Source organism: Lagopus muta, chromosome 1 (genome assembly GCF_023343835.1).
Source record: "Lagopus muta isolate bLagMut1 chromosome 1, bLagMut1 primary, whole genome shotgun sequence".
Taxonomy (NCBI): domain Eukaryota; kingdom Metazoa; phylum Chordata; class Aves; order Galliformes; family Phasianidae; genus Lagopus; species Lagopus muta.
The window spans coordinates 67,243,357-67,265,609 of record NC_064433.1 but is presented as its reverse complement, the minus strand read 5'-3'; the positions used below and the strand labels follow the sequence as shown (position 1 = coordinate 67,265,609).

Sequence of the window (22,253 nt, the reverse complement as noted above, 5' to 3'; positions counted from 1 at the left end):
CCACCCCCGCGGGCGCCGGGCGCGGAGACCGGAGCCGGGCCCCGCGCTCCCCGTCGAGCCGGCGGCGGCCGCCGAGGAAGCGAGCGGAGGGGCATGGAGGCCGCCCGGCCGCAGGCGCCCGCGCCCGGCCCTCTCTAGGGCGCCCCGCGGGGCCTATCCCTCCTCCCCGGAGCGGGCCCGCGGCAGGGCCCGGGCGCGGCGCGGAGGAGGCCCGGGACCGCTGCAGCACCGCAGGAGTCGGCCCAAGTAAGAGACGCCGCCCGCGCGCCCCTTCCCCCGGCGGGCCGGGCGCTGCCGCGGCTGTGCCCTCCTCGTCCGTCTGTGTGCTTCTCCTTTCCTCGCGCGTTCTGAGAAGCGCGAAGAGAAGGCTGGAAGTGAGCCTGACAGCCTCGGTCCTGCTGCTCTGTCACAGCCCGTCTAGCCTAACCGTGTATATATATGAATATATATGTATGTATCTTCCTGTTACTGTTAACAGGAAAGCTCTAACTAGCAAGCTGTTTCTGTACGATTTTTGCTTAGATGTACCTCTTAATCACGGGAAGGAGGAAGGTAATGTTGTGTGTTATTGTTATTTTTCAACTCTGCATTCATGTTTTCTGCATCTTTCCTCCTGTGGGACAAAGAAATGATGAGGCATCTAGTACACTAAACATAATGGCTAAGATACTTCTTCTCTCTACGTAAATAGCCTTAATATAGGCACACTTACAGGGTGTCCTGGAGCCTAATAGGATGTTACTGCAGCTAATGGATGTGATGTATAATCTAAATAGTGTGAGGTAACCTCTTCAGAACTCGAATGTTCTAGTAAGATAGTTTTCTGCTGTATAAACCCCGCGGTAGTTCTGTGATATGTTTCTCTCCTACACTTTTTTCTAATTCCATTGTCTGTTTTAGGAAGAAAATGAAAATCTTCTCTGAGTCTCATAAAACTGTTTTTGTTGTGGATCACTGCCCATATATGGCAGAATCCTGTAGACAGCATGTTGAATTTGATATGTTAGTAAAGAACCGGACCCAAGGAATCATACCTCTAGCACCCATATCAAAATCATTATGGACCTGTTCAGTGGAATCGTCTATGGAGTACTGCAGAATAATGTATGACATTTTTCCTTTCAAGAAACTGGTAAGTTTTTCTACAAATTCTGCATGACGCTTAATAACTTAATTGGTACTTTCGTGTTTTCATGAAGCTTAATTCTGTTTGCTGCTGTTAGAAGTCTAAGTATGATTTCTTATAATTGTATTGTTGATACAGTGAATTGCTTTTTAAATTACTTTAAATAGCATCAAAGTCCATTATATGTTAATTTTTGGGACCTTTGCATGTTTTGTGCAAAATGTGAGTAGTGCTTTAAGGTAACATGCTCACAAAAACTTGAGGGAGGTCTTGCTGCATATCATACTGTGCTTCTAAATATATATACCTGGTAGCACTTAAGGCTTTTCAATACCAACTCCGAAAGGAATTGGATAGGAACAGGGGGGGTATCTCTAAGGGCAAGTTTGAAAAAGTGAGAGGGCGCACAGGTGTTCTTTAGAAGCAGAAATACCTGGTGGCTCTTTAACTTGTGGTTCCTGAAGCTGCCTTATTATTGAGTAAACTCTTAAGAAATTTCCTGAGGCTGATCACCTTTTTTAAAAATAAGAAGTTGTAACAGTGATATTGCTACGAAGTAATGGCAGCCAACAGCCGGTTTCAGAAGGCAGCCAGGCTTTGCCTGACACTAACAAATGCTACTGGAAGTTCACTGGTTTGATATGTCAGCCTCACTGCTTTGGTGGATTGTGTGTCCTGGCTCTCAGACAGCGTATGCTTAATTTAAACTGCAGTCTTGGCCTATCATGGGATTATATCAAGTGTATGCTCAATTAATTTAAAACATGACTGATCTGAAGTCTGTGTGGTGTATAAACTGGAAATTGACATGGAAGATGTTCTTCCCCTTGACTGTTTCTGGCAACTTTACAGTGTATTTTGCTCTCTAATGTTGAATAGATCTTGCTAGGTACTTACCTGTAGTCTACTGTGATGACATCAGGAGAACAATTTGCTGTACCTCAGTACTTCACAGAGACTTTTCTACAGAAGCTATTACATATTTATTAAAACTTAATAATATCGTGAGTTATTAACTCAGTATCAAGGTTGATTTGATTGCTGAAAAGCAAATGTTTGTGTAAGAAGTTGCTAATCATTTACTCTCTAAGTAATATTATGAATGTAGCAGTACCAAATGCTTTTTGTACATGTCTTATTTTTAGTTTGGCTTGTAATTGCATACATCTGCAGGGTATCAATTAGTCTGAAGGAGGAGGTGCAATCCTTGTCAGTTTGGTTTTGGGGAGGTAGCCTTAATCCATGATCTTAGTTGACTGTTACCTGACATGAACTTTTAAAATGCTTTCAGGTAAATTTCATTGTGAGTGATTCTGGAGCTCATGTTTTGAATTCTTGGACCCAAGAAGACCAGAACTTGCAAGAGGTATCCATTAAAAATGTTCTTTTTTGAATTAGTTTAATCACAGGACAGATTGTGATGTGTTACTAGTTGCTCTCCAAGGTGATCAACTCTCATGCAGGCATGTTCTGTGGTGCAGCAGGAGGTGAATGGATGGAGACAGGGGTGGGATGAAGAGGTCCTGCAACTGGGGAGTCCCCAGGGTGAGAAGAGAACAGCCAGGGGCTGCCAGCACGTGTGGGAGCAGTTGAGGGGCTGGGTTGGGAACAGCACTGAGGGTCCCATAGGTGCAAAGATAGTTGCCCAGGGCTTTGGTTGTGGGAAGCTCCAGCTTCTGGAAGTCTCCCAAGGGACTAAGGGTGGGGTGAGGGGGGATTCCAAGTGCGTCCAGCTCAATGAACTTCTTGAGCAGGTGTCGAGATTGAATGAGGGAAATCATCAGGCAGTGCAGTATCCAGAATTTTTTTGAGAGAGAATGATGTCATTCTGTGCAGTGATGCAGGCAGACTGACAGCACTGTCTTCAGTCCCTGCAAGAGGGACTGAAGAGAAAGAAACTAAACTGGCTTTCAGCCCTCAGGAGATAGATTCAAATAAAATGCAAGATAATGGATACAGTAACATCATCTTTGCTTGGAGCAAAAGGAGGAGTCTGCCTTTTGCCCCTGAAATGTACCTGTGTAACAGACATGCAGCTCTGGAGCTGAAAGTAAGAGGGGATATGGGAAACAATCAAGGGACAGGAAGGGACAACCACAGTAAGCTGACAAACTGCCTTATTAGGCACAGTAAGCTGCCTTATTAGTACCAGTGCCACGAAAAAAGGCAAGAGGTGTAAGTAACTGGAGGCTTCTTGTTGAGAAGCACTGAGGTACCTGTTTGTCACCCAAACACTCTCAGTAGAGAAGTGAGCCTCACTGTGTGTGTGTATGGAAAGATCATGGAACAGATCATTGGAAGCTGTGTTAGGGCACAAGGTTCAACGAGGCCTCAAACAAGGTGCTGCACCTGGGCTGGGACAGTGCCAGGCTTGAGTAGGGACTGGGAGAATTCACTGAGAGCAGCCTTGTGGAGAACTTGAGGTCCTAGTGGATGAGAAAGCTGGATGTGAGCCAGCAGTGTGTGCTTGCAGCTGGGAAGGCAAACTGTATTGTGGCCTACACCAAAAGTGACACGGCCAGTAGATTGAAGGAGGTGATTGTTCCACCCTGCTCTGCCCTCATGATGCCTCATCTCCATCAAGGCCTGGGCCCTCAGCGTAAGAAAAGATGTGTCTCTGGTGGGTGGCAACCCTCCTTATGGCAGGGTGGCTACAACTGCGTAGTCTTTAACATTTTTTCCAACTCAAGCCATTCAGTTATTCTATATTCAATATTTATGTTATGAATTAAAATGCTAGTGGGCCAATGTGGTCTGAAGTTTTTACATAGTACCATTTTAAGTGGTAGCCTGGGAGGTTGGGTGATTTGTATAAGCAGCAACGTTTAGAAATACAAGCAGCTTTCAGGACCAAATTATATTAAAATAAATGGTATGAAGAAATTAGCCTGGTATGCATTTCATCTGTAAATTAGTGATACTTTTAGAATTGTACACTTGTTTGTGCAGAGAAACGTAAGAAGGTATAAACAGTATTTGCATTCTTTATTCTCACTTTCACTCATATCTAATGGGCTCATGTTCTGAAAGGCTTACTTTAGGAAGCAACTAAATTTCCCAAGTTTTCAGAAAGTTAAAGTGAATTGCAGTTGATAAAGTCCTGTCAGTGTGAAGTAACATGTAAAATAAGTTATAATAGTAACTTCTCATAACTGAACTCTTTAACAGATGCCTCACAAGTAACTTGCAGTCATTTCTTTATCCAGTTAATGGCAGCCTTAGCAGCTGTGGGGCCACCTAATCCTCGGGCAGATCCAGAATGCTGCAGCATACTTCATGGGCTGGTTGCTGCAGTTGAAGCACTTTGCAAAATAACAGAGTACCAACACGAGGCTCGAACCATGCTCATGGAGAATGCAGAACGTGTTGGAAATAGAGGAAGAATAATCTGTATTACTAATGCAAAAAGGTATGTATTATCATTTGCTTCTGCCAGCAACAAATAGAGATTTCATGCGTTTTTAGAAGCATTTCATTGATTGCTGTAAATTAATGCTCTAAGTAGCTGTAGTCTTAGTAAATAATTTCTTGCCTTATTCGTGCTTTTGTTCATGGAGGTGTGCTACAGTAACCAATGAAAAATTCTCACTTTCAATAGAAAAGTATGTGGTGGCTTGTTGCTCTGAATGAGAGGTTTTATAATATTGCATAAAGCTGTTCATTTCTCTCCAGTGACAGTCATGTTCGGATGCTTGAGGATTACGTTCAGGAAACCATTCATGAACATAATAAGCTTGCAGCTAACTCAGATCAGTGAGTATACTTTCAGCAGTTTGTTTTTTCCCCTATGTGTGCCTGGTATGTTCTCTTTAGAATTTACACTTGTATTTCTTAAACTCTCCTGATGAGTGGTTTGAATGCTGCTGTGTTATAGAGGGTTCTAAGCTGATGTATCATCCCATATCCTCATAGCAATCTGATGAAATATTGTCCTATCTTTATCTAAAACATGAGATGATACAGTCCTGTAACAAGGCATACTTAACCAGTTTTGTATCTGCATTCTTCCTTGAAAGCAACCAGTTAGTTTCACTTCTCTATTTCTTAGGGTGAAATAGCTGAGGGGCTTGAAAGTAGTTTTTAATTTCTAAATTATTGTGTTCCTTTATAACTCCCTTGGAATAAAGGAATATCTTAATCTCCTTCTGCCACTTTTCTACCATGTGCTTTGTCTAATTAAACAGTGAACTGCTTGGTGCAGGAATTGTATGTTATTGTGCAAAGTATACAGCAGCTTGAGATTTTATCCTTGATTGCTCCATAGGCATTTATATAGCAGAAGCTATATTTAGCTGCTGCAAATGCTGTTTTGTATATGTAAGAAGGACACTGGTGCCAGGGAATCAGATTCTAAGTCCATTGTAAAGGGTGACCTACCATAGGATCATAGGTTGGAAGGGACCTTTAAGGTCATCAAGTTCCAACACCCTGCTGTAGGCAAGGACACACCTCTCTAGACCAGGTTGCTCAAAGCCCCATCCAGCCTGGCCTTGAGTGCTTCCAGGGAGGGGGCATTCACAGCCTCATTGGGCAGCTTGTTCCAGTGTCTCACCACCCTCACTGTAAAGAATTTCTTCCTAAAAGATAGCTTGTCATACACTGCTGTAGCAACAGTTGCAGGAGTGTCTCAATCTTTCCAGGTTTCCAGCTGTGTTAGGAAATAAACATGATATTTACACAGCCCCATGTTCACCAGAATCCCCCCATTAATACTTGCAGGCACACTTGCTGAAACAAACCCTCTGTAGTGTCCATTTTCAGGTGATGAAGGTAAATAGTAGACAAGGATTTGCTCCATTTATCTGTTTAAAAAAAAAAAAAAAAGCATCAAAGTACTATTGCAACTGAAGAGCTGGGAATGATGCACAAGTGCTTATTTCAATACTTTATTTTGAAGTATGCTTTTGAATGTTATTTATGTAACTTTGTTTCTGAAAGCATTTTCTAGAAACTGTATTGTACCATCTGGGATTCTGTGTTCTTTTGGTCAGATGAATCTCAAGAGATCGTGTAGTTCCTGTGAGATACTTTTTTTTATACTTTTTGCTGCCCTGTAGGTTAAATAGAATGTTTTTCTTTTCAAGCCTGATGCAGATCCAGAAATGTGAATTGGTCTTAATCCATACGTACCCAGTTGGTGAAGACAGCCTTGTTTCAGATCGCCCTAAAAAAGAGGTAAAGGTCTTAAAATGAGAAAATGTATCGCAGCTATTAGGAATACTGTCAGACTCCAGTAGGTAATGCAGTTAAGCTTCAACAAAGCCTTGGGTCCCTGGCATAGGAAGGAATACAGGTGACAATTCTTTGGAAAGTTGACAGCTTGCATATTGCCATCTGAAGTGCATGTTTTCTTTCATAGTATGCAAGCATACATGGTATCATATTTTTCACTTCTTGCAGTAATTTGTGGTTTTTTTTGTGAAGCAGATTCTGTAGGATGAGAGGATGTTTGTTTTGATTTCTCTTTTGAGAAGGAATTGAATGGAGAACCACCAACTGCTTGGTGTGTTGGATGGATGAGTTGAATAACTGTTCTCTAGAAGGTCTGCTTGAATTGCTAGCTAGCAGCATGTTCTGACATGTATCTGCTAAATTACACTGGTATTGCTCAGCAAGGTGTCCCATGTCATCCAGGCTGAAGCATTATGATTTAACTGTTGAGTGATTTTTCTCATGACACCGAAATGATGCTTTGATCTGTGTAGTCAAGTGCTAGGCAATATAATGCCCTTATAGTGAAAAGCCTTGGAAGGCATGTCTGCTTCCAAAGGAAGGGGTAATGTATCACAGGAATATAGAGTATTTGAAGTTCATCAGATCTTTAAAGTACTCTACAAAAACATGAAAAATCATGAAATAAAATGATGCATGTAAGAACATTTCAGTTGTAGCAAAAATGTGTTGCTGTGTGAACTTGTATGCAAATATGTGCAAATGATTTTGTGATGTACTGATTTGAGAATGCAAGGAAGATGTCTTGGTCTTAACACAAAATGCATCTAGTCTTGCGTCCTACTTCACAAGTGAAAGGGAATGCAGCTACTGTTCTGAAATATTGTTCAGAAATACTCACTAGTCACACTTAAAAAAAAAAAAAAAAAAAAAAAAAAAAAAAAAAGCAAAGCTGTGTAAATGATTAAATCTGTCCCTTGTAAGACAATCATTGATTTTGGTCTTTAAAAAATGAGCAATGTCATTACTTGGAAAATCAAATGCAGCTTACAGCTTGTGTTTTGTTTGTCTGACGTGCGGACAGTTAAAAGGAGCTTTGCACCTGTTACTCAGTAGCTAAAGGAGGGAAACCCTAGCCCTGGAAAGAGGGTTCTTTTCCCATATCCTGGTACAAATCCTTCCTACTGACAAATAATGAGTCAGAGTTGGTACTATGCCTTTAATTTGCAACTGTACCAACTGACACAATCTGCAGATTTCTGCAAAAGAAGCAATTTTTTTTTTCCCTTTGTAACTTTCCATGATAGTTTTCTTTCTCATTGAATTTAATGGTGTAAATGTTGAGTTTAGTGTTTCAAGTGTTTTTATGTTGTTCGATGACACTGGAGTCTAATCCACTGACACTGGGTGTTCTCTGTCAATTTGTTTTAGCTTTCACCTGTTTTAACCAGTGAGGTGCACAGTGTCCGTGCAGGACGGCATTTAGCTACAAAACTGAATGTTTTAGTCCAGCAACACTTTGATCTGGCTTCCACCACAATAACCAACATTCCTATGAAGGTAATACTGTGTCCATGACTTTGTTAGCTTGCTGTATTGCTTCTAAATTTATTTGCTTTCTTTTAATTTAAATGATTTCTTTACATTGTTTTTCTCTCCATATCATTTTTTTTTGTTTCTTTTTTTTTTTTTTTATTAGCCCACATTTAATGTTTGTGACCAGGTTAGTAAAAGTAAAGTAAGGGAAGAATGTAAAGAAGGATCACAGAACAAAATGTATTGCTGGATCTCAATTTTCGATGTAGCAATACAAGTGTTGTTTCAGTTCTGTTTGTATTACTTCATATAAATACTATCTTATTTGCCTCAAATTACTTTGTTTGTGATTCTGTTGTCTTTTTCTAGTTGTGTTGTTAGATATTCTTGACCCTTGTGCATTTTAGTGGCATAGTGACTCTTTCCTCTGTCTGATCGTCATGCCCACTCGAAATAAAGGTGTTTGTAACTAACAGCTGGTTTTTGGCTAAAGGCTTTCCAGGATTTCCATTCTGAATGTCTATAAACCACAAAGACAAGGATTGGATACAATCTATTTGGGGAAGCTATTAAATTTAAGTATGAACAAAGTTGTTCACATTCCTATTATTTCTTATCACTACAGGGAGGGAAATCAGTGCAATTAAGTAATTAAATATTAAGTTTTTAGTAATTTTCTGTTTCAGTTCTCTTTCTGCCTGATGCAAAGGGTCAGCATTCAAAGGGTAAGGGCAGAAACTTATTTTTAAAAACAATTGAAGGCTTTTTTTCTTTGGCAATTCCTGTTGTATTCTTTGAAAAACGGCCATTTTCTATGAAAGTCTTTCAAAAATAGTGATTTGATATGGATCCAATAAGTTAAAACATGGAATTAAATGTCACAAGACATTTATTTTTTATGAACTTTGACATGGATCATCAGATAAATGTGACTTGTAGGTTTGCAAATACCTTGTCTATAATCTGATCTGTGTGCTGCTGGTATGCCTCTCCCTTCTATCTTTGTCCTTATAGTAATAGACAATGTTGAATTCCTTGTTTGTGGTTTTTTAACTTCTAATAAATTAGTGGGATTACTCTCCCATTTTTGCTGATCTGTTGCTGCTGTTTAAAGATGCAGTGATCATCAACTTGAAGTTGAAAGTAATTTTTTCCCCCCCATGCATCTAAGCGTTAAGAAAATGGTGGTACACTCAAAGACTGCTTTTTTTTGTTCTAGATTCTTGCGAGGCTTCCTAAATGTTATAAATTTAAGCAAAATTAGTTACAGCTGTTTTAAGTCTACACCTTCCACTGTGTACACTGTCATGGCACTTGCATTAAGAAAGTTTAGTCTTTTTTCAAGCCCTCTAAAGAATGAGAAGGCTGCATCTTTAAATAGATCAGAGAGCTGTTTCCTCAATATTGCAATCCCATTGTTGTCTAATGCACTTGGGAGACTTGTTTTCCTGTGATGTAAGAGCTAAATGTCAAATCATCACAATAGTTTATCAATAGAATTAGTGACTGCTACTTGGAAATAATTGCATGCATTATTTTTACCTGTCTCTTTTAAAGGAAGAACAACATGCTAACACATCAGCCAACTATGATGTGGAGCTTCTTCATCACAAAGAAGCACACGTTGACTTTTTGAAGAGTGGTAAGTAGAAATAGTTCTCTAAATGTTGTCTATTCAATCATGTGCATGCTAGAAGGATTTACAAGCAGGGGTTATGAGTTTGGAACTGATGCAGGTTTCAGGCATAATTATTAGAGTTAAGGGGAAGCCTTATTTGTTAATAGCATATCTTCAGTTGTTCCTTGCAGCCTAATAACTTCATTTGCAGTGTTGGCTTTGAAGATTTATTCATGACAGGTCTATTGTAAAGTAATAATAAAAGATTTCAAAAACAGATCAAATTCATCAGTCCAGGTTCCATGCACCTTTAGGACTTTTGTGTGTGATTTGTGAGGGGGCACTTCAGCTTCTTACTGAGCTTATTGAATAAAAAGCATGCTATCTGAGGGACAGGTGTGATGGTTTTACAGAAAGTTTAAAAAAAAAAAAAAAAAAAGGTGGTTGAATACTTGTGGAAAACTATTCCTTGAACAACTGAGCTTTTAATCTGTTTATTAAATAATTGCCATCATTCTGTAGATCTGTTTATGACAGTAATTGCTTTGAAAAACTTGAGTTGCTTTTGAGCTTTCTCACTGTGTTGAAGCATCCAGTATGGTTTTTGTAGCTTGGAATTGCCTAATATTCCTCTTGGGTGAGCTATTAAAACTTCTGTGAGACTGGGTGGGGGGGAGGGAACAATTTTGCAGAAGGTGTTTGAGATCACAGTTTGTTTATATATAAAGTGAGGCAAAATATTCTGTATTGGTGGTACTTAAAGGCTAAAGCAAGCAACCGAAAACACCCTGTCTACCAGTGTTTAGTGGAATGCTTATTATGTTCCTCTTCTGAAATGCTAAAGTCTCATTTGAAGTCTTTTATAGGTCGTTTTCTCATTTCTCAGTGTTGTTTGTAACTTTTATGTGGCACTGAGTCGTAAGAAGTCTTAGTCTGACTTGCTGTGTGTGTAGAATACATGTATTTAGTTACTGACTACAGATATTCTTTACTATTCAGTTACATGGCTTTAAAGCATATTAGGAAGGTGATGGTTTAACATCTTACAAGTATAATATTTTAACAGATGAGTTACCTGCCTGTTATTTAAGAAATAGTGGGTATTTCTCAAATTTGAAAAAACGTGTGTGTAAGTAAGCAGCTGCTTTGGGGGACTTTTCTTCCCCCTCTGCTCTTAAGAGGACTGCCATCACCTCCAGGACAGAATGCATCTCCTCATTTACGATTACTGATCCTTCTCTTTTAGTTAAGCTTATGATTGAAGACTTGGGGGGTGAAGGAATCAGATGTTAGAATACTGAATTCTGACTGACTTGAACTTACTATGCATGTTGACAGTACAAAGCTTTAAGGCTGAGGCTCAGAAATCCTGTGTAAAACCTAGAGGCTCTGGGAATAAGCCTGCTGGTAGGAGCTGAAACCAGGCTCCTGCTGCAATGGCCTTTTGCTTTGTTTTCATCAGACCTTGTCAATTTTTGTTCCTTTCTTTTGTTTTTGAAATCCATCTTCTAACAGCACTAAACACTAGGAGTGGGGAGATTTGGTTATTTAATTAGATCTTATTTTTAATGGCAGTAGCTAAGGAGCTCATGTAAAGGCAAGCCTTAACCTATTCTGTGAGAGGTTTTTCTAAAAGGATTCAAATTATTTAAACTGAACTCTTAGTCATTAAAAAAGCCTCTACTGCAAGTTACTTTCATGATCAGTAAGCAGATCAAACAAATATTCTGTGAGGAAATCTTTATAATATGGAATCGGAGAAGTTCCTACATAGAATCTTAGACTGAACCCTAACATATCGCATAGAATGTTGATATATGCCTCCAATTACTTTCAGATTATTGTGGGTTCAAGCATATTATTTTGGCTGTTTCATAATGTATTGTTATAGGTGTTAATATCTGCTTTAATGCCTTCAGATGCTGTCTACCAAACCAGTTGTCAATGTGATGTTATACAAAAATATTTGTAGTGATAAAACACTTGTGGCCTATTAAAAAAAAAAAATTGTTCAAATTGAATTTGACATAGCAAAGATGCTGGATAAGAAGATAAATTTTATTTTCCCTCTAAAGCCCAAATTGTCAAATGTGCCTTTAGATGAGCTTCATTTTAGGCTGAGAAACAGTATGTATGTAAACTAATCAGCCTGAAAGAAGGGCTCTTAATTCTTGCTAAGGGTTTGGATTCATATGTGGAAAATGAATGCTTTTCAAGTCTTAGACTTTTTTTTTTAAAGGAAAAAAAGGCTGCTGCAGAGTAAAACAAAATGTATCTATAATTTTCCAAGTGTTGAATATGGGGAACATACTCTGGAGCTACACTCTTTGCTTGCATTTCCTTTTTACGACCATTCAATAGCTGTTGATTTTTAAAAGATTATTTTAAGTACTGCTACTGATGAAGAAGGGATTTCTTTCACTTGTTAAATATCTAGCTTAATTAGATTACTTCTTGTATGCGATCACGTTATTAAATATTTTGCACCTTAAATTAAAAAAAACCCACGAGAATTATTTGCTGAGTTTTTGTGCAACAAAGACAATATTTGATCACATCATGATGCACATTTTTCTGGCTCAATATTGCAGGTGATAATCATGTAGGTGGCAGCAGCAGAGAGGGCGCATTTAAAGAAACTGTGACATTAAAATGGTGTACTCCTCGAACAAATAGTGTGGGTAAGTAACATGATATCTTACAAAGCTGCTGTTCTAACTTGTGTTGGATGTTCTTATCTACTAACAAGAATTAAGCAAGGAGGTAGTTCTTGATGTTGTTTTTACCTTTTACTCTACATACATCACTGCTGATTTCATCTTGTTTTAGTAGTGGTGAAATGCTGTTCAGCCTCATCCTCTTCTTTGGTTATGTGAGATGTTTTTTTTTCTGTGTGGAACTAGATTCAACTTTTCTACTCCTTCATTTTTTAGAATTACACTACTGCACTGGAGCATACAGAATTTCACCAGTAGATGTAAATAGCAGACCGTCTTCATGCCTTACAAACTTTCTCCTTAATGGTGAGTTTGTGTCCTTGGCTAATTATTTTAAAGTTGTTAATATTGCAAGTGGAACATTGTGGTGGCTGTGCATTGGTAAATCTTTGCTTCATCTGCTGCTCTTTCAGTTCCCCTCCACAGAACGGGTGGGAAAGTCAGATGAGAAAAGACTTACAGGTTGAGACAACTGAATTATCTTCTCACCCTTACCTTCAGGGTAAAACAGACTCCTCATAGGCAGATAAATATAATTTATTGCTTTTGTCTAACCGACCAGAGCAGTGAGAACTGAAAGCACCTCTTTCCCTGCACCTTCTTTTGCCTCCTCTCCCTGACTGATGCAGGGGAGTGGAGGATGCAGTCAGCTCATAATGCTTAGTCCTGGCTGCTCCTTTATGATCACTGTTCTCCTGCTCCAGCACAGGGAACTGATCCTGCTTGGGCTTTCCACAGGTCACAACTCCCCAAGCACTGCTCCAGTGTGGCTTCTGCACCACAGGGCCCACACTTCAGGGCTGCCCTGGTCCCCTCTATGGCTTCCTGCCCCACCATGAGCTCTTCTCCACAGGCCCCAGCTTCTGCCTGGGGCCTGCTCTCTTGTGGGGGCTCTCCATGGGCTGCAGCCTCCTTCAGGCCGCATTCACCTCCAGTAGCATGGGGTCCTCTGTGGGTTGCACATGGAGATCTGTTCTGCGTGGTACCCATGAGCTGCAGGAGGACAGCCTAGGCATAGGCACCATGGGCCTCTCATGGGCAGGGCATTTCTTCTCTGCACCTGGAGCACCTCCTCCACTCTTTCTGTACTGACCTGCAGGGCTGTTTTTCACATTCCTTGCTCCTTTTTCTCAGCTGTTGTTGTCCAGCAGTTTTTCCCTTTCTTTATAAGGGTGCTGTCCCAGAGGAGAACCCAGCGTTGCTCATGGTTCAGCTCTGGTGATGGATGGCTGGGGTTGGCTCTGATCTGATGGTAGGGCTGGGCTTTGCTAACAGCGGCTACCTCTGCTAACAAACTTGCCCACATTTCAGCCTGTACAAAGAGGGGCATGTCTGTATGCTGTGAAAATGCTGAGTATGTTAATGTGTCATATAAATAACTGGAAATGAGAGGAAAGAGGTAGAGAGCAAATACTGAATCCTGAAAGTTCTTTACTGAATCTGAGTGTAGAATACATCGTATCTGCTATTACTATGTATTGTATGTAGAATGCATAGTAAGAAACATTTATTTCAGTAGGTGGTGATATCCTTTATCATAATGCTGGAAGTATGTAGTCAGCTTCAATTGTTTCTTTACAGTAAGGAAAAAAAAAAAAAAAAGGCTGCATTATGAACATCCTTTTAATGGGATGTGTTTGGTTTTTTTTTTTCCCCAGAGAAGTTATTCTGTGTATTTCTCTAAAGATTCTGTACTGGAAAAGTACTTTGATTAGTAAAAAATAATTAGAACTAAAACTGATAGTATATTAAGTAAACCCTCCCTTCTAATCTCCTGCTTCTGGTTCCTTGTAACAAACAATTTATTTGAAGATTACTCGTCTTTGTTTAGTGTATTTTAATGAAAATAAGTCAGCAAATTTAGTGTGTCTGGAAAGCTGTACCTGTTGTAAGTATTAAAAATAGAATAAATGATACCTTTTATACTTGAGTGGGTTATGTTGCTTCTTTGTAGAAGATGCTTTTAATGAGTTTCTGCAGTAGAGCAAGATAATGGTTAAGTATACAACATCATCTTTGACTAAAAATAACAAGCCATTCATACACAATGTACCATATTAATGTCTAAAATACTTATTTTTCTTAGGAATAATGTCCTGCTTAGAAAGCAGTAATGTGTTCCCAGGAGGGGGGGGGCCTTTCAGCTGTTCTGTGTAAGATTTAAAAGCTTACTGTATTGTTTAGAAAAATAGAGTAGAAGCTTGAAAAAGTTTCTTGCTCATCAAGGCCAAAACACAACTTAAATGGATTCAAAGTCTTAATGGTTTGGTACAGACCTCCATGTATATGGTTTTTTTTAATTCAAAATCACAATAAATGGTGGCTAATGAAGCTGATCTCACTTCCATCAGGTCGTTCTGTTTTGTTGGAACAGCCACGCAAGTCTGGCTCGAAAGTAATTAGTCACATGCTCAGCAGCCATGGAGGAGAAATTTTTCTGCATGTATTAAGCAGCTCACGGTCAATTCTAGAAGATCCCCCATCAATTAGTGAAGGCTGCGGTGGGAGAGTTACTGATTACCGGATTACAGTAAGACTCCTTTATTTAGATGGTTTTCACATCAACGACAAGAGATGTAGTGCAATGGGTGTTGTGTATGGGAAATTCTAGTGTGTGTTCTGGAGATCTGGGGTGGTTTACATGACATCATAATCTGATTTTCTTTGTATACATTGATGTATACTTAAAGTAGAACATCCGTTCATTGTCATGTGTGCTTCATAGAATCCTTTCCATGCTGAGGAAACACTCTGCTGCCTTATGCACTGTCCATATCTAAACTTTGGTTTGGTTCTGAAACAGCATTTTCCTGGCGAGGTTTTAGTATGGGCTGGGTACACATAGAACAACTGTATCATGGTCATTGCTGGAAGGCTTGATGGTGTGTGAATGAGTTGTGAAATAAGTAGTAGATGAAGTTGTCAGCTTTGAACTCTGATTATAGAACAGACAGTAAGCTGGCATTTTTTTTTTTTAACACTTCCTTTGCATCTACTGTATGTAAGCAGGAGTGACTTCCAGAAAAACATAGTAGAGCTTCTTACCATACACGAAGTACAAGTCCAGAAGACCTTCTCGTTAAAAACTTCGTGTCAGTTTTTTACCCCTTTTATTATGAATTTCTGTGTTCACCTCAAAGAATGTCACAAATTTGAAAGCTAGAAGAAGGGCTCTGGGTGTTGGAGTCAGGTTTAGTGATGGTGGTACACAGTTAACAATAGGCAAGAGTATGCTGTTTCACCCATTCAGTGAAAGTTACTTTGTTAGAGAAATTCCTAACTTTATTTTGTTTGGTTATCATTAGGATTTTGGTGAATTTATGAGGGAAAACCGATTAACTCCTTTTCTAGAACCCAGATATAAGATCGATGGAAGTCTTGAAATTCCCCTGGAACGTGCAAAAGATCAATTAGAGAAACATACTCGTTACTGGCCTATGATTATTTCTCAGACTACCATCTTCAACATGCAAGCTGTAAGTAATCTTGGGTGTGTAACCTTTTCTTCTGGTCTAGAGTAAGTCTGAATCTGCTACTTGGTGGAAGCACTAACTCTACGATAAATCATTTGTCACAAAATGAGTTTATTTGAAGATTTGTTTCTAACTTCAGTACTTAATGTCAGTAGATTATAACTGTTTAAATTGAGTGCTGTACTTGAAACTGGCTTAGCTAAAGAGCTGCTGAGTTGCAATGGGTAAAGACAGTAAGGCATGCCTGTGGTTATACCTCAGTGTTGCTATTAAATTCAGGAGAGAATGTAGTATTTTTGTTGTGTATTGTTCCGTGGTTACACAAACTGCTTTTGCTTTGTCCTGCTAGTTTCCTGCAATATGTGGACTTCCCATTCTTGACTTATGTTTTGTATTGCAGGTAGTGCCATTAGCCAGTGTGATTGTAAAAGAAGCAATGACAGATGAGGATGTATTGAATTGTCAAAAAACAATATACAATTTGGTAGATATGGAGAGGAAAAATGATCCGCTGCCAATTTCAACAGTTGGTACCAGAGGAAAGGGTCCTAAAAGGTTAAATACAAATATTTTTGTTGTTGTTGGATGTTTCTCAGAAAATGTATTATTTATATTGTTTTCATACATGCTTTTAAAATGTGGCCAAAGGTAATATGGAGTCTACTAAATGATATACAAATTGCTCACACCATTTAGGGACAGTGATTGTGCCGAGTGTTAGGAAACAGCAGTGATGTTATTATTGCAAAAATTGTGAGTGTTAAATGTGAGTACAGAAATGATCGAGGAAGGTGACAAGCTATGGGAGGAAAAAGTGGAATAATGTCAAGTGACTAAGAAGGGGAACTTGAGAATATTGTAAACAAACAACAATATAAAAGTGAGTTATTAGAATAGTCAAATAACTTTGAAACTGTTACTTAAAATATAGGATGTTCCTTTTAAAGTCTGCATAGGATTTCCATTTATTTGTTGTTCCAATGGTGACATATGCATACACTGTAATTCCAATAATTAACTGGAAAGAAATTAGTCTGCAACAGATCACCAGGCACCTGGAAGTTATTTATGGTCAACCAATGTAAGATTCCTAATTCTTGGTTTTATGCAAATATTTAAATAAATCATGGGTGTTCCAGTACTTGAGTGGTCATCTGCATCCTAATATTGCTTAACTTGCTGCTTAGCAAACAGTTGACTGAATTCAGAAGTAACTTTTGGCAGTCAGATCTCATGAAAGTTAAGAAATTGCTGTCAGTGGAATCAGCATCTACATTTCAACTAAACTGAACTCTGAATGTTAGTGGGGAAAGATCACGTGGTGTGGTTCCATGAATTGCAAGGATGGGACGATCTGAGGTGTGGGTGCATCTTCACATGAAGAAGAAGCTCAGGGGATAAATAAAATCAAAACAGCACAACACAAAAAAAAGTCTTTAATTTAGCTATTCAGTAGATTAATGATTTAGATTATCCTATATACGGTTCTGCTTTTCCTACCCTTGCTTAGAGATGAACAGTATCGGATTATGTGGAATGAATTGGAAACTCTGGTACGAGCACACATTGGCAACTCTGATAAGCACCAGCGGGTCTTGGAGTGTTTGATGGCTTGCAGAAGCAAACCCCCAGAAGAAGAAGAACGCAAGAAACGAGGCAGAAAGAGAGAAGATAAAGAAGACAAGTCAGAGAAGTCAGGAAAGGACTATGAAACAGATAAGCCATGGCAAGAATCAGAAAGGTAAATCTTCTAAAGTAATGTAAAACCGTGACATAATAATCTTTGTCATGATGCTCTGCAAGAGAACTGCTGTAAAATGGGTTCTAATTTGATTTGTTGGTAAGCCACAGTTAAAAGCATAAACAATGATTGTGAATCACAATTTTTTAAATCGGTTTAATTGGCCGTTGATAAGCTGGAAAAACATCTATGTTATTACAGTGCCTGCTTATCATATTTGCAAAGTAAAAATACTTGACAAATATGGACCTTGGACAGGCTGCTGACAGCAGGGCTTTACACTACTTTGTAACTACAACACTTAGTATACTGTAGGAATATTAGAACATGAAATCAACTGTCCAGTCACATTTTTTCAGTCATTTGGATGGTAGTTGGGTATATCCAAATTAATTAGGCTGGACTCCTTGGTTGAACATCAAAGATGATTGTCCTTGCACCTACAGTTTATGATTCATTTTGATTATTCTAACTTCTGAAGCACTTGAGATCTGGTTTCCTTCTTTCAAACTACTTATTCTAAAGAAAACACCTTGCATTACTAAGCTTTTTTTAATATGTAGTTTTGTACATGTTAGGATTGCTTAGGAGGATGGACACTTTGACCTGTGTTATTGTCACTGTGCTGATGATCTTCTTGCCTTTCTGCATATGATCAAATCCATTTCTACAGCTGCTTTTGCTTTGACAGGTGGAGCAAAGCAAGGGCTGAGATTGTAGCAATTTGATACAGAATGTAAACCTGGATCATATTAAAAAAAAAATTGGCATTCTATGTATTCATTGTTGGTTAATCTTTTTAGTTTTGACAGAACTACCTCAGTGAGTATGATATAAATATTTAAAAGGAGGTGAAAATATATTTTAAGGTCTTTCCCTTAAGTCTTCCAGAGGATTATTTGGCTGGTTTTCCCAAGTTTCCCAGTTTGACAAGCGGTCAGAAGAAACCTCATGATGTGGGTAGTGGGTCACTTGAAGAGTACAGAGATGTCAGGAAATAATAGATGCTGCTGTAGTGTATCTTCATTGTTTTCCTTCTCTCTCATAAAGGTTAAAAAGTCTCTTGGATCGTGAAAAAGAAGAACTAGCAGAAGCAGAAGTTATAAAAGATTCCCCCGATTCTCCTGAGCCCCCCAACAAAAAGCCTCTTATAACAATGGATGAAATGCCCGTAGTGGAAAAGGCAAAAGGTAAAACAGAAGGATTGTGAGATTTTTTTTTTCACTTGAAAATTTGTTTGTCAGTCTCTTTCCCTAAGGTAATGAGGCAGATCCTGGAGTAAAAGCTGAATTAGTGAAGAGAAGTTTTAATTAATGCTGAGAAACTCTTGTTAAGTACATGTGTTAACCTTAACAAGTCATTGTCAAAAGAAAGACTCCCAAGATACTGTGTCAACCTAAAAGATAGGCAATTGGATTGACAAGGGACAAGGACAGATTTCTGCTGGTGTTAGCTGAAGTACGCTGACAGAAACATTGTTTAAGAGTGGATATCAGAAACAGCTGTCTCTTGCTGACTAATGAATGTAGACATGCCAAACTGTCTAGTTGTTGAAAGGGACATTTATCACTGGCTTCTTTTCCTTGTTGAGCTGCTACTGTCTGTCATAATGGCTGAGTTCATGTTACGATGCTGCTTGTGAAGCAAAGTCAATCTCCTATAAAGCAGCAACTCAACTGCTCTAACTCTGTGTGTGTCATACTTACGTAGTCTGTATTAGAAGGCTTTTTAATATTAGTGTTTTTAATATGCTGTACTACCAAAGTCTTAATATCTTCAGAAACTTCATGTTCTAGGAACACAGAATTAAATCACTTGGTTATAAGTCATCCAATTACAGATTTTACTTATTTTTGCATGCAATTTTAGGGCCAATGTCCTTGCTGTCTTTATGGAGCAACAGGATTAATACCGCCAATTCTAGGAAACACCAAGAATTTATTGGCCGTTTGAACTCTGTCAACAATAAAGCTGAGCTGTACCAACATCTGAAAGAAGAAAATGGGTTTGTATCAATAAATGCATCACTACTACTCAAGCAATAGTCAATTGCAATAGTTTGAAATAGATTAATAGTTGATTTGCATTAAAAGAACTGCTTACATTTTTGAGGATTAAAGTATGCAAAGTTTATAAAACAAAAATTGCAGCTTTTATTTCTTTTTTTTTTAGTCTGTTGATTGTATTAACAATGATGATCCTTACCAATTGCTTTCTGCCATTTCAGAATGGAAACGACAGAGAATGGAAAAACTGGACGACAGTGATTTTGTTCAAACAGAATTTGGCCAAATTGCACGGGGGGGGGGAGGGGGAACAAAAATAGAACACCATGATGTTGGAGTTAAAATTGGTACCATTTAGTACAATTGTTCTGTTTTTGTTTTTACTCTTTTGTATTTCTATTTTTCTATGAACTGTAAAATGCACGTATCACACTGAATGGTGTGCAAATGGCCTGTCCTGAAGTACTGTACAGTCGACTTCTAAGAATGAAGAAAACCTCTGCTGCCGAGGACTAAATGAAATTGTCAAAGATGATCTGAATTTAAAGTCCTTTTCCATAAGTATTTAATACAGTGGTGACTGACTGTATTGAAGAGCTTCAGTTTCAATTGATAAATAGCTGATACTGTTAATTTCAGTTCATTAATACTTTTATTTATAGAAAACTTCTCAGGCATCCAGAGTTATTGAAAAGACCGCGCACTGAACACCTTGTTGCTGAGCTGAGAATGTCAGTCTTGGTTTTCATGCAAGTGGTGGGGTGGGGGCGTGAGTGGTTTTAAAGACTAAATGTTGGCTTCAGAACTTTTTAAAACTTGTTAGGAATGAACTTTAGAAAGCAAGATCTTTCAGGTTGTTATGCTGGAATTGAGTGTTTTTAAACAAAATGGAAATAAATTTTTTGCTAACCATTAAATGTTTTTTTTTTTTGATGGAATATACCCTCCAAATTACCTCCAATTACCAAATTACCTGTGGCTTTAGGCCAGTTTAGGCCCTAATGCTTATAAAGGGGAAGCTTATTCTGAATATCTAAATATGGCTAAGAACTGACAAATGTGATTATCAGTCTTTTTTTTTTTTCTTGTTTCCCTCAGAAGTCTCTCTGCTAATCCCTCCAAGTAGCTGATCCCTTCAGCATGCCAGCTGTAGAAGAGCAGGGCATGAAGCTGTGGAGATAAAAAATAAAAAATTAAAACCTCATGCAGAAACTAATTCCCAGTCTTTCTGTGCTTCCACTTGAGTTTAGTGGTTCTATCAGTTTTCCTCTGGTCTATTCCTATTGCTTTATTTTAGCCTGAATAAGCAACTGGAGGTCCCACAGCTTTGATATATTAGTTTGTCAGTATAGAAAAGCTCAGAAAGAAGTCTTAAACTAACTCAATATGTTTATATTTCTTAATCTGAAACTTGAAATGCTATACTTTATGGTGACTAATTCAGAACACAAATATCATGCTGGTATATTTATATTGGTAGCCACAATTAGACAGTAAGTGTGATTTGTTAAATGATTGTAGGGCCATTTTTGGCAGTGAGAAAAGAGTACTCGCCTGATACTATTTTGATAGATGTATCTAGTTTTCACAGAAGCAGTATATGATTTTTGATACCCCTAAAGTCTGAGGCCTTCTTTTCTTATCTTGAAAATCAGATGTCGCTATCCAAGAAATAAACTTAGATGTGTAGTCCTGTGCATCTTCATTTTAAAGTCATATGTTGCTTGTGTGCAATACTACTTACTGAGTAGTAAGTTACTACTTAATGGCCTTTCTGCCCAGATTTTTGAAATGTGGATGATGAAAAGAAATGAAAAACAACTCTGGTTCCTCCTCCAATAGCTTAGTTTGCAGTAGAAATTAAAGGTGTTTCTTGTTTATGAGTTAAGTGATGAACTCAATAATTTAAAAGACCCCAAGACTACATCTAAGCATTTTCACCATAGTACTGGTACACACCATCACACCTCATTACAGTCATTACCTTAAACAAATCTACATGTTCACTACACTCCAGTTTTCATTTAAAAATTCAATAATAGGACGAAAGTAATGTGGAAAGATCGTAAGATCATCAAGGCCATCTAAAGTCTGTCCCAGAAAATCAATGGCAGAGTCTCATTTCAGGATGTGTTGGTTCTGTCCTTATAGCCTGGCTTGGTGTAGCTTGATCAGCGGTTCTAAATATGCTGCACGTCAAGGTAGCTTATTTAACTTGCCAACCTTATGTCTCGTCATCTGATGGTAGGAAATTACTGTTGGTTTGACTTTTGCATCAAACATGAGACCTGACTTACAGCTGGTTGTCTTCTGCCAATGTGGAGTTGTCAGCTGGAAGACTATATTTATTTTAGAAGTTAATGAAAGTTGCAGAGACAAATGCTACTAGCTTATGCGAGAAGTAAATCCTTTCACTGCTATTAAATTTGTAAAGCACCCACTGTTCCTTCAAAGACCTTAATAGGCCAGCGACATTTTCTCACTTGTGGTTTAATAGTCACTGTTCATCTCCCTGCCTGCTGCTTCACTGGGTCTGGCTCTGCTCACTTTCCTAGCAGTAGGAGCATGCACTAATGTCCATGCTCTTTAGCCTGCACGAACTATCCATTGGCTAGCTATCTGCTTCTTAGTGGGTGTTTGCTGTGTCAGAGCAGTGTTGGTGGTTGTTGGACTGCCCTGTGTTCGGCATGGCTTTTATACGTACTGTTCAGTTGGATTTCATCACTAGTTTGCCACTATACAACATGGCAGTAAGATCACACTGTGATGCTGTAGTTACCTTATGTTTTCCTGCTCTGAGAAGCTTTGTTTCCTTGTGTGCAGCCCCTGGGAGAGTGTAAGGCAAATGGCTATGCACTTAAGGG

The 22,253-nt window shown here is 38.7% G+C and overlaps 1 protein-coding gene across 1 annotated transcript; it reads left to right on the top strand.

Moving 5' to 3' along the window:
* Positions 1-51: 51 nt before the first annotated feature.
* On the top strand, positions 52-20,306 carry INTS13 (integrator complex subunit 13). The gene is made up of 17 exons (XM_048933500.1): positions 52-246; positions 901-1,132; positions 2,418-2,492; positions 4,333-4,535; positions 4,799-4,879; positions 6,211-6,301; positions 7,730-7,858; positions 9,392-9,476; positions 12,044-12,133; positions 12,386-12,475; positions 14,521-14,699; positions 15,475-15,645; positions 16,043-16,197; positions 17,153-17,383; positions 18,434-18,573; positions 19,253-19,388; positions 19,611-20,306. Exons 2-17 carry the CDS (start codon positions 908-910, stop codon positions 19,648-19,650), a joined length of 2,121 nt encoding a protein of 706 aa, XP_048789457.1. The 5' UTR covers positions 52-246; positions 901-907; the 3' UTR covers positions 19,651-20,306.
* The last annotated feature ends 1,947 nt before the right edge of the window (positions 20,307-22,253 follow it).

Coding starts and splice junctions, on each gene's coding strand:
- INTS13 (XM_048933500.1), top strand. CDS start 908: ATGAAAATCTTCTCTGAGTCTCATAAAACTGTTTTTGTTGTGGATCAC. Junction 6,302..7,729: donor CAGATCGCCCTAAAAAAGAG/GTAAAGGTCTTA, acceptor AATTTGTTTTAG/CTTTCACCTGTTTTAACCAG. Junction 7,859..9,391: donor TAACCAACATTCCTATGAAG/GTAATACTGTGT, acceptor TCTCTTTTAAAG/GAAGAACAACATGCTAACAC.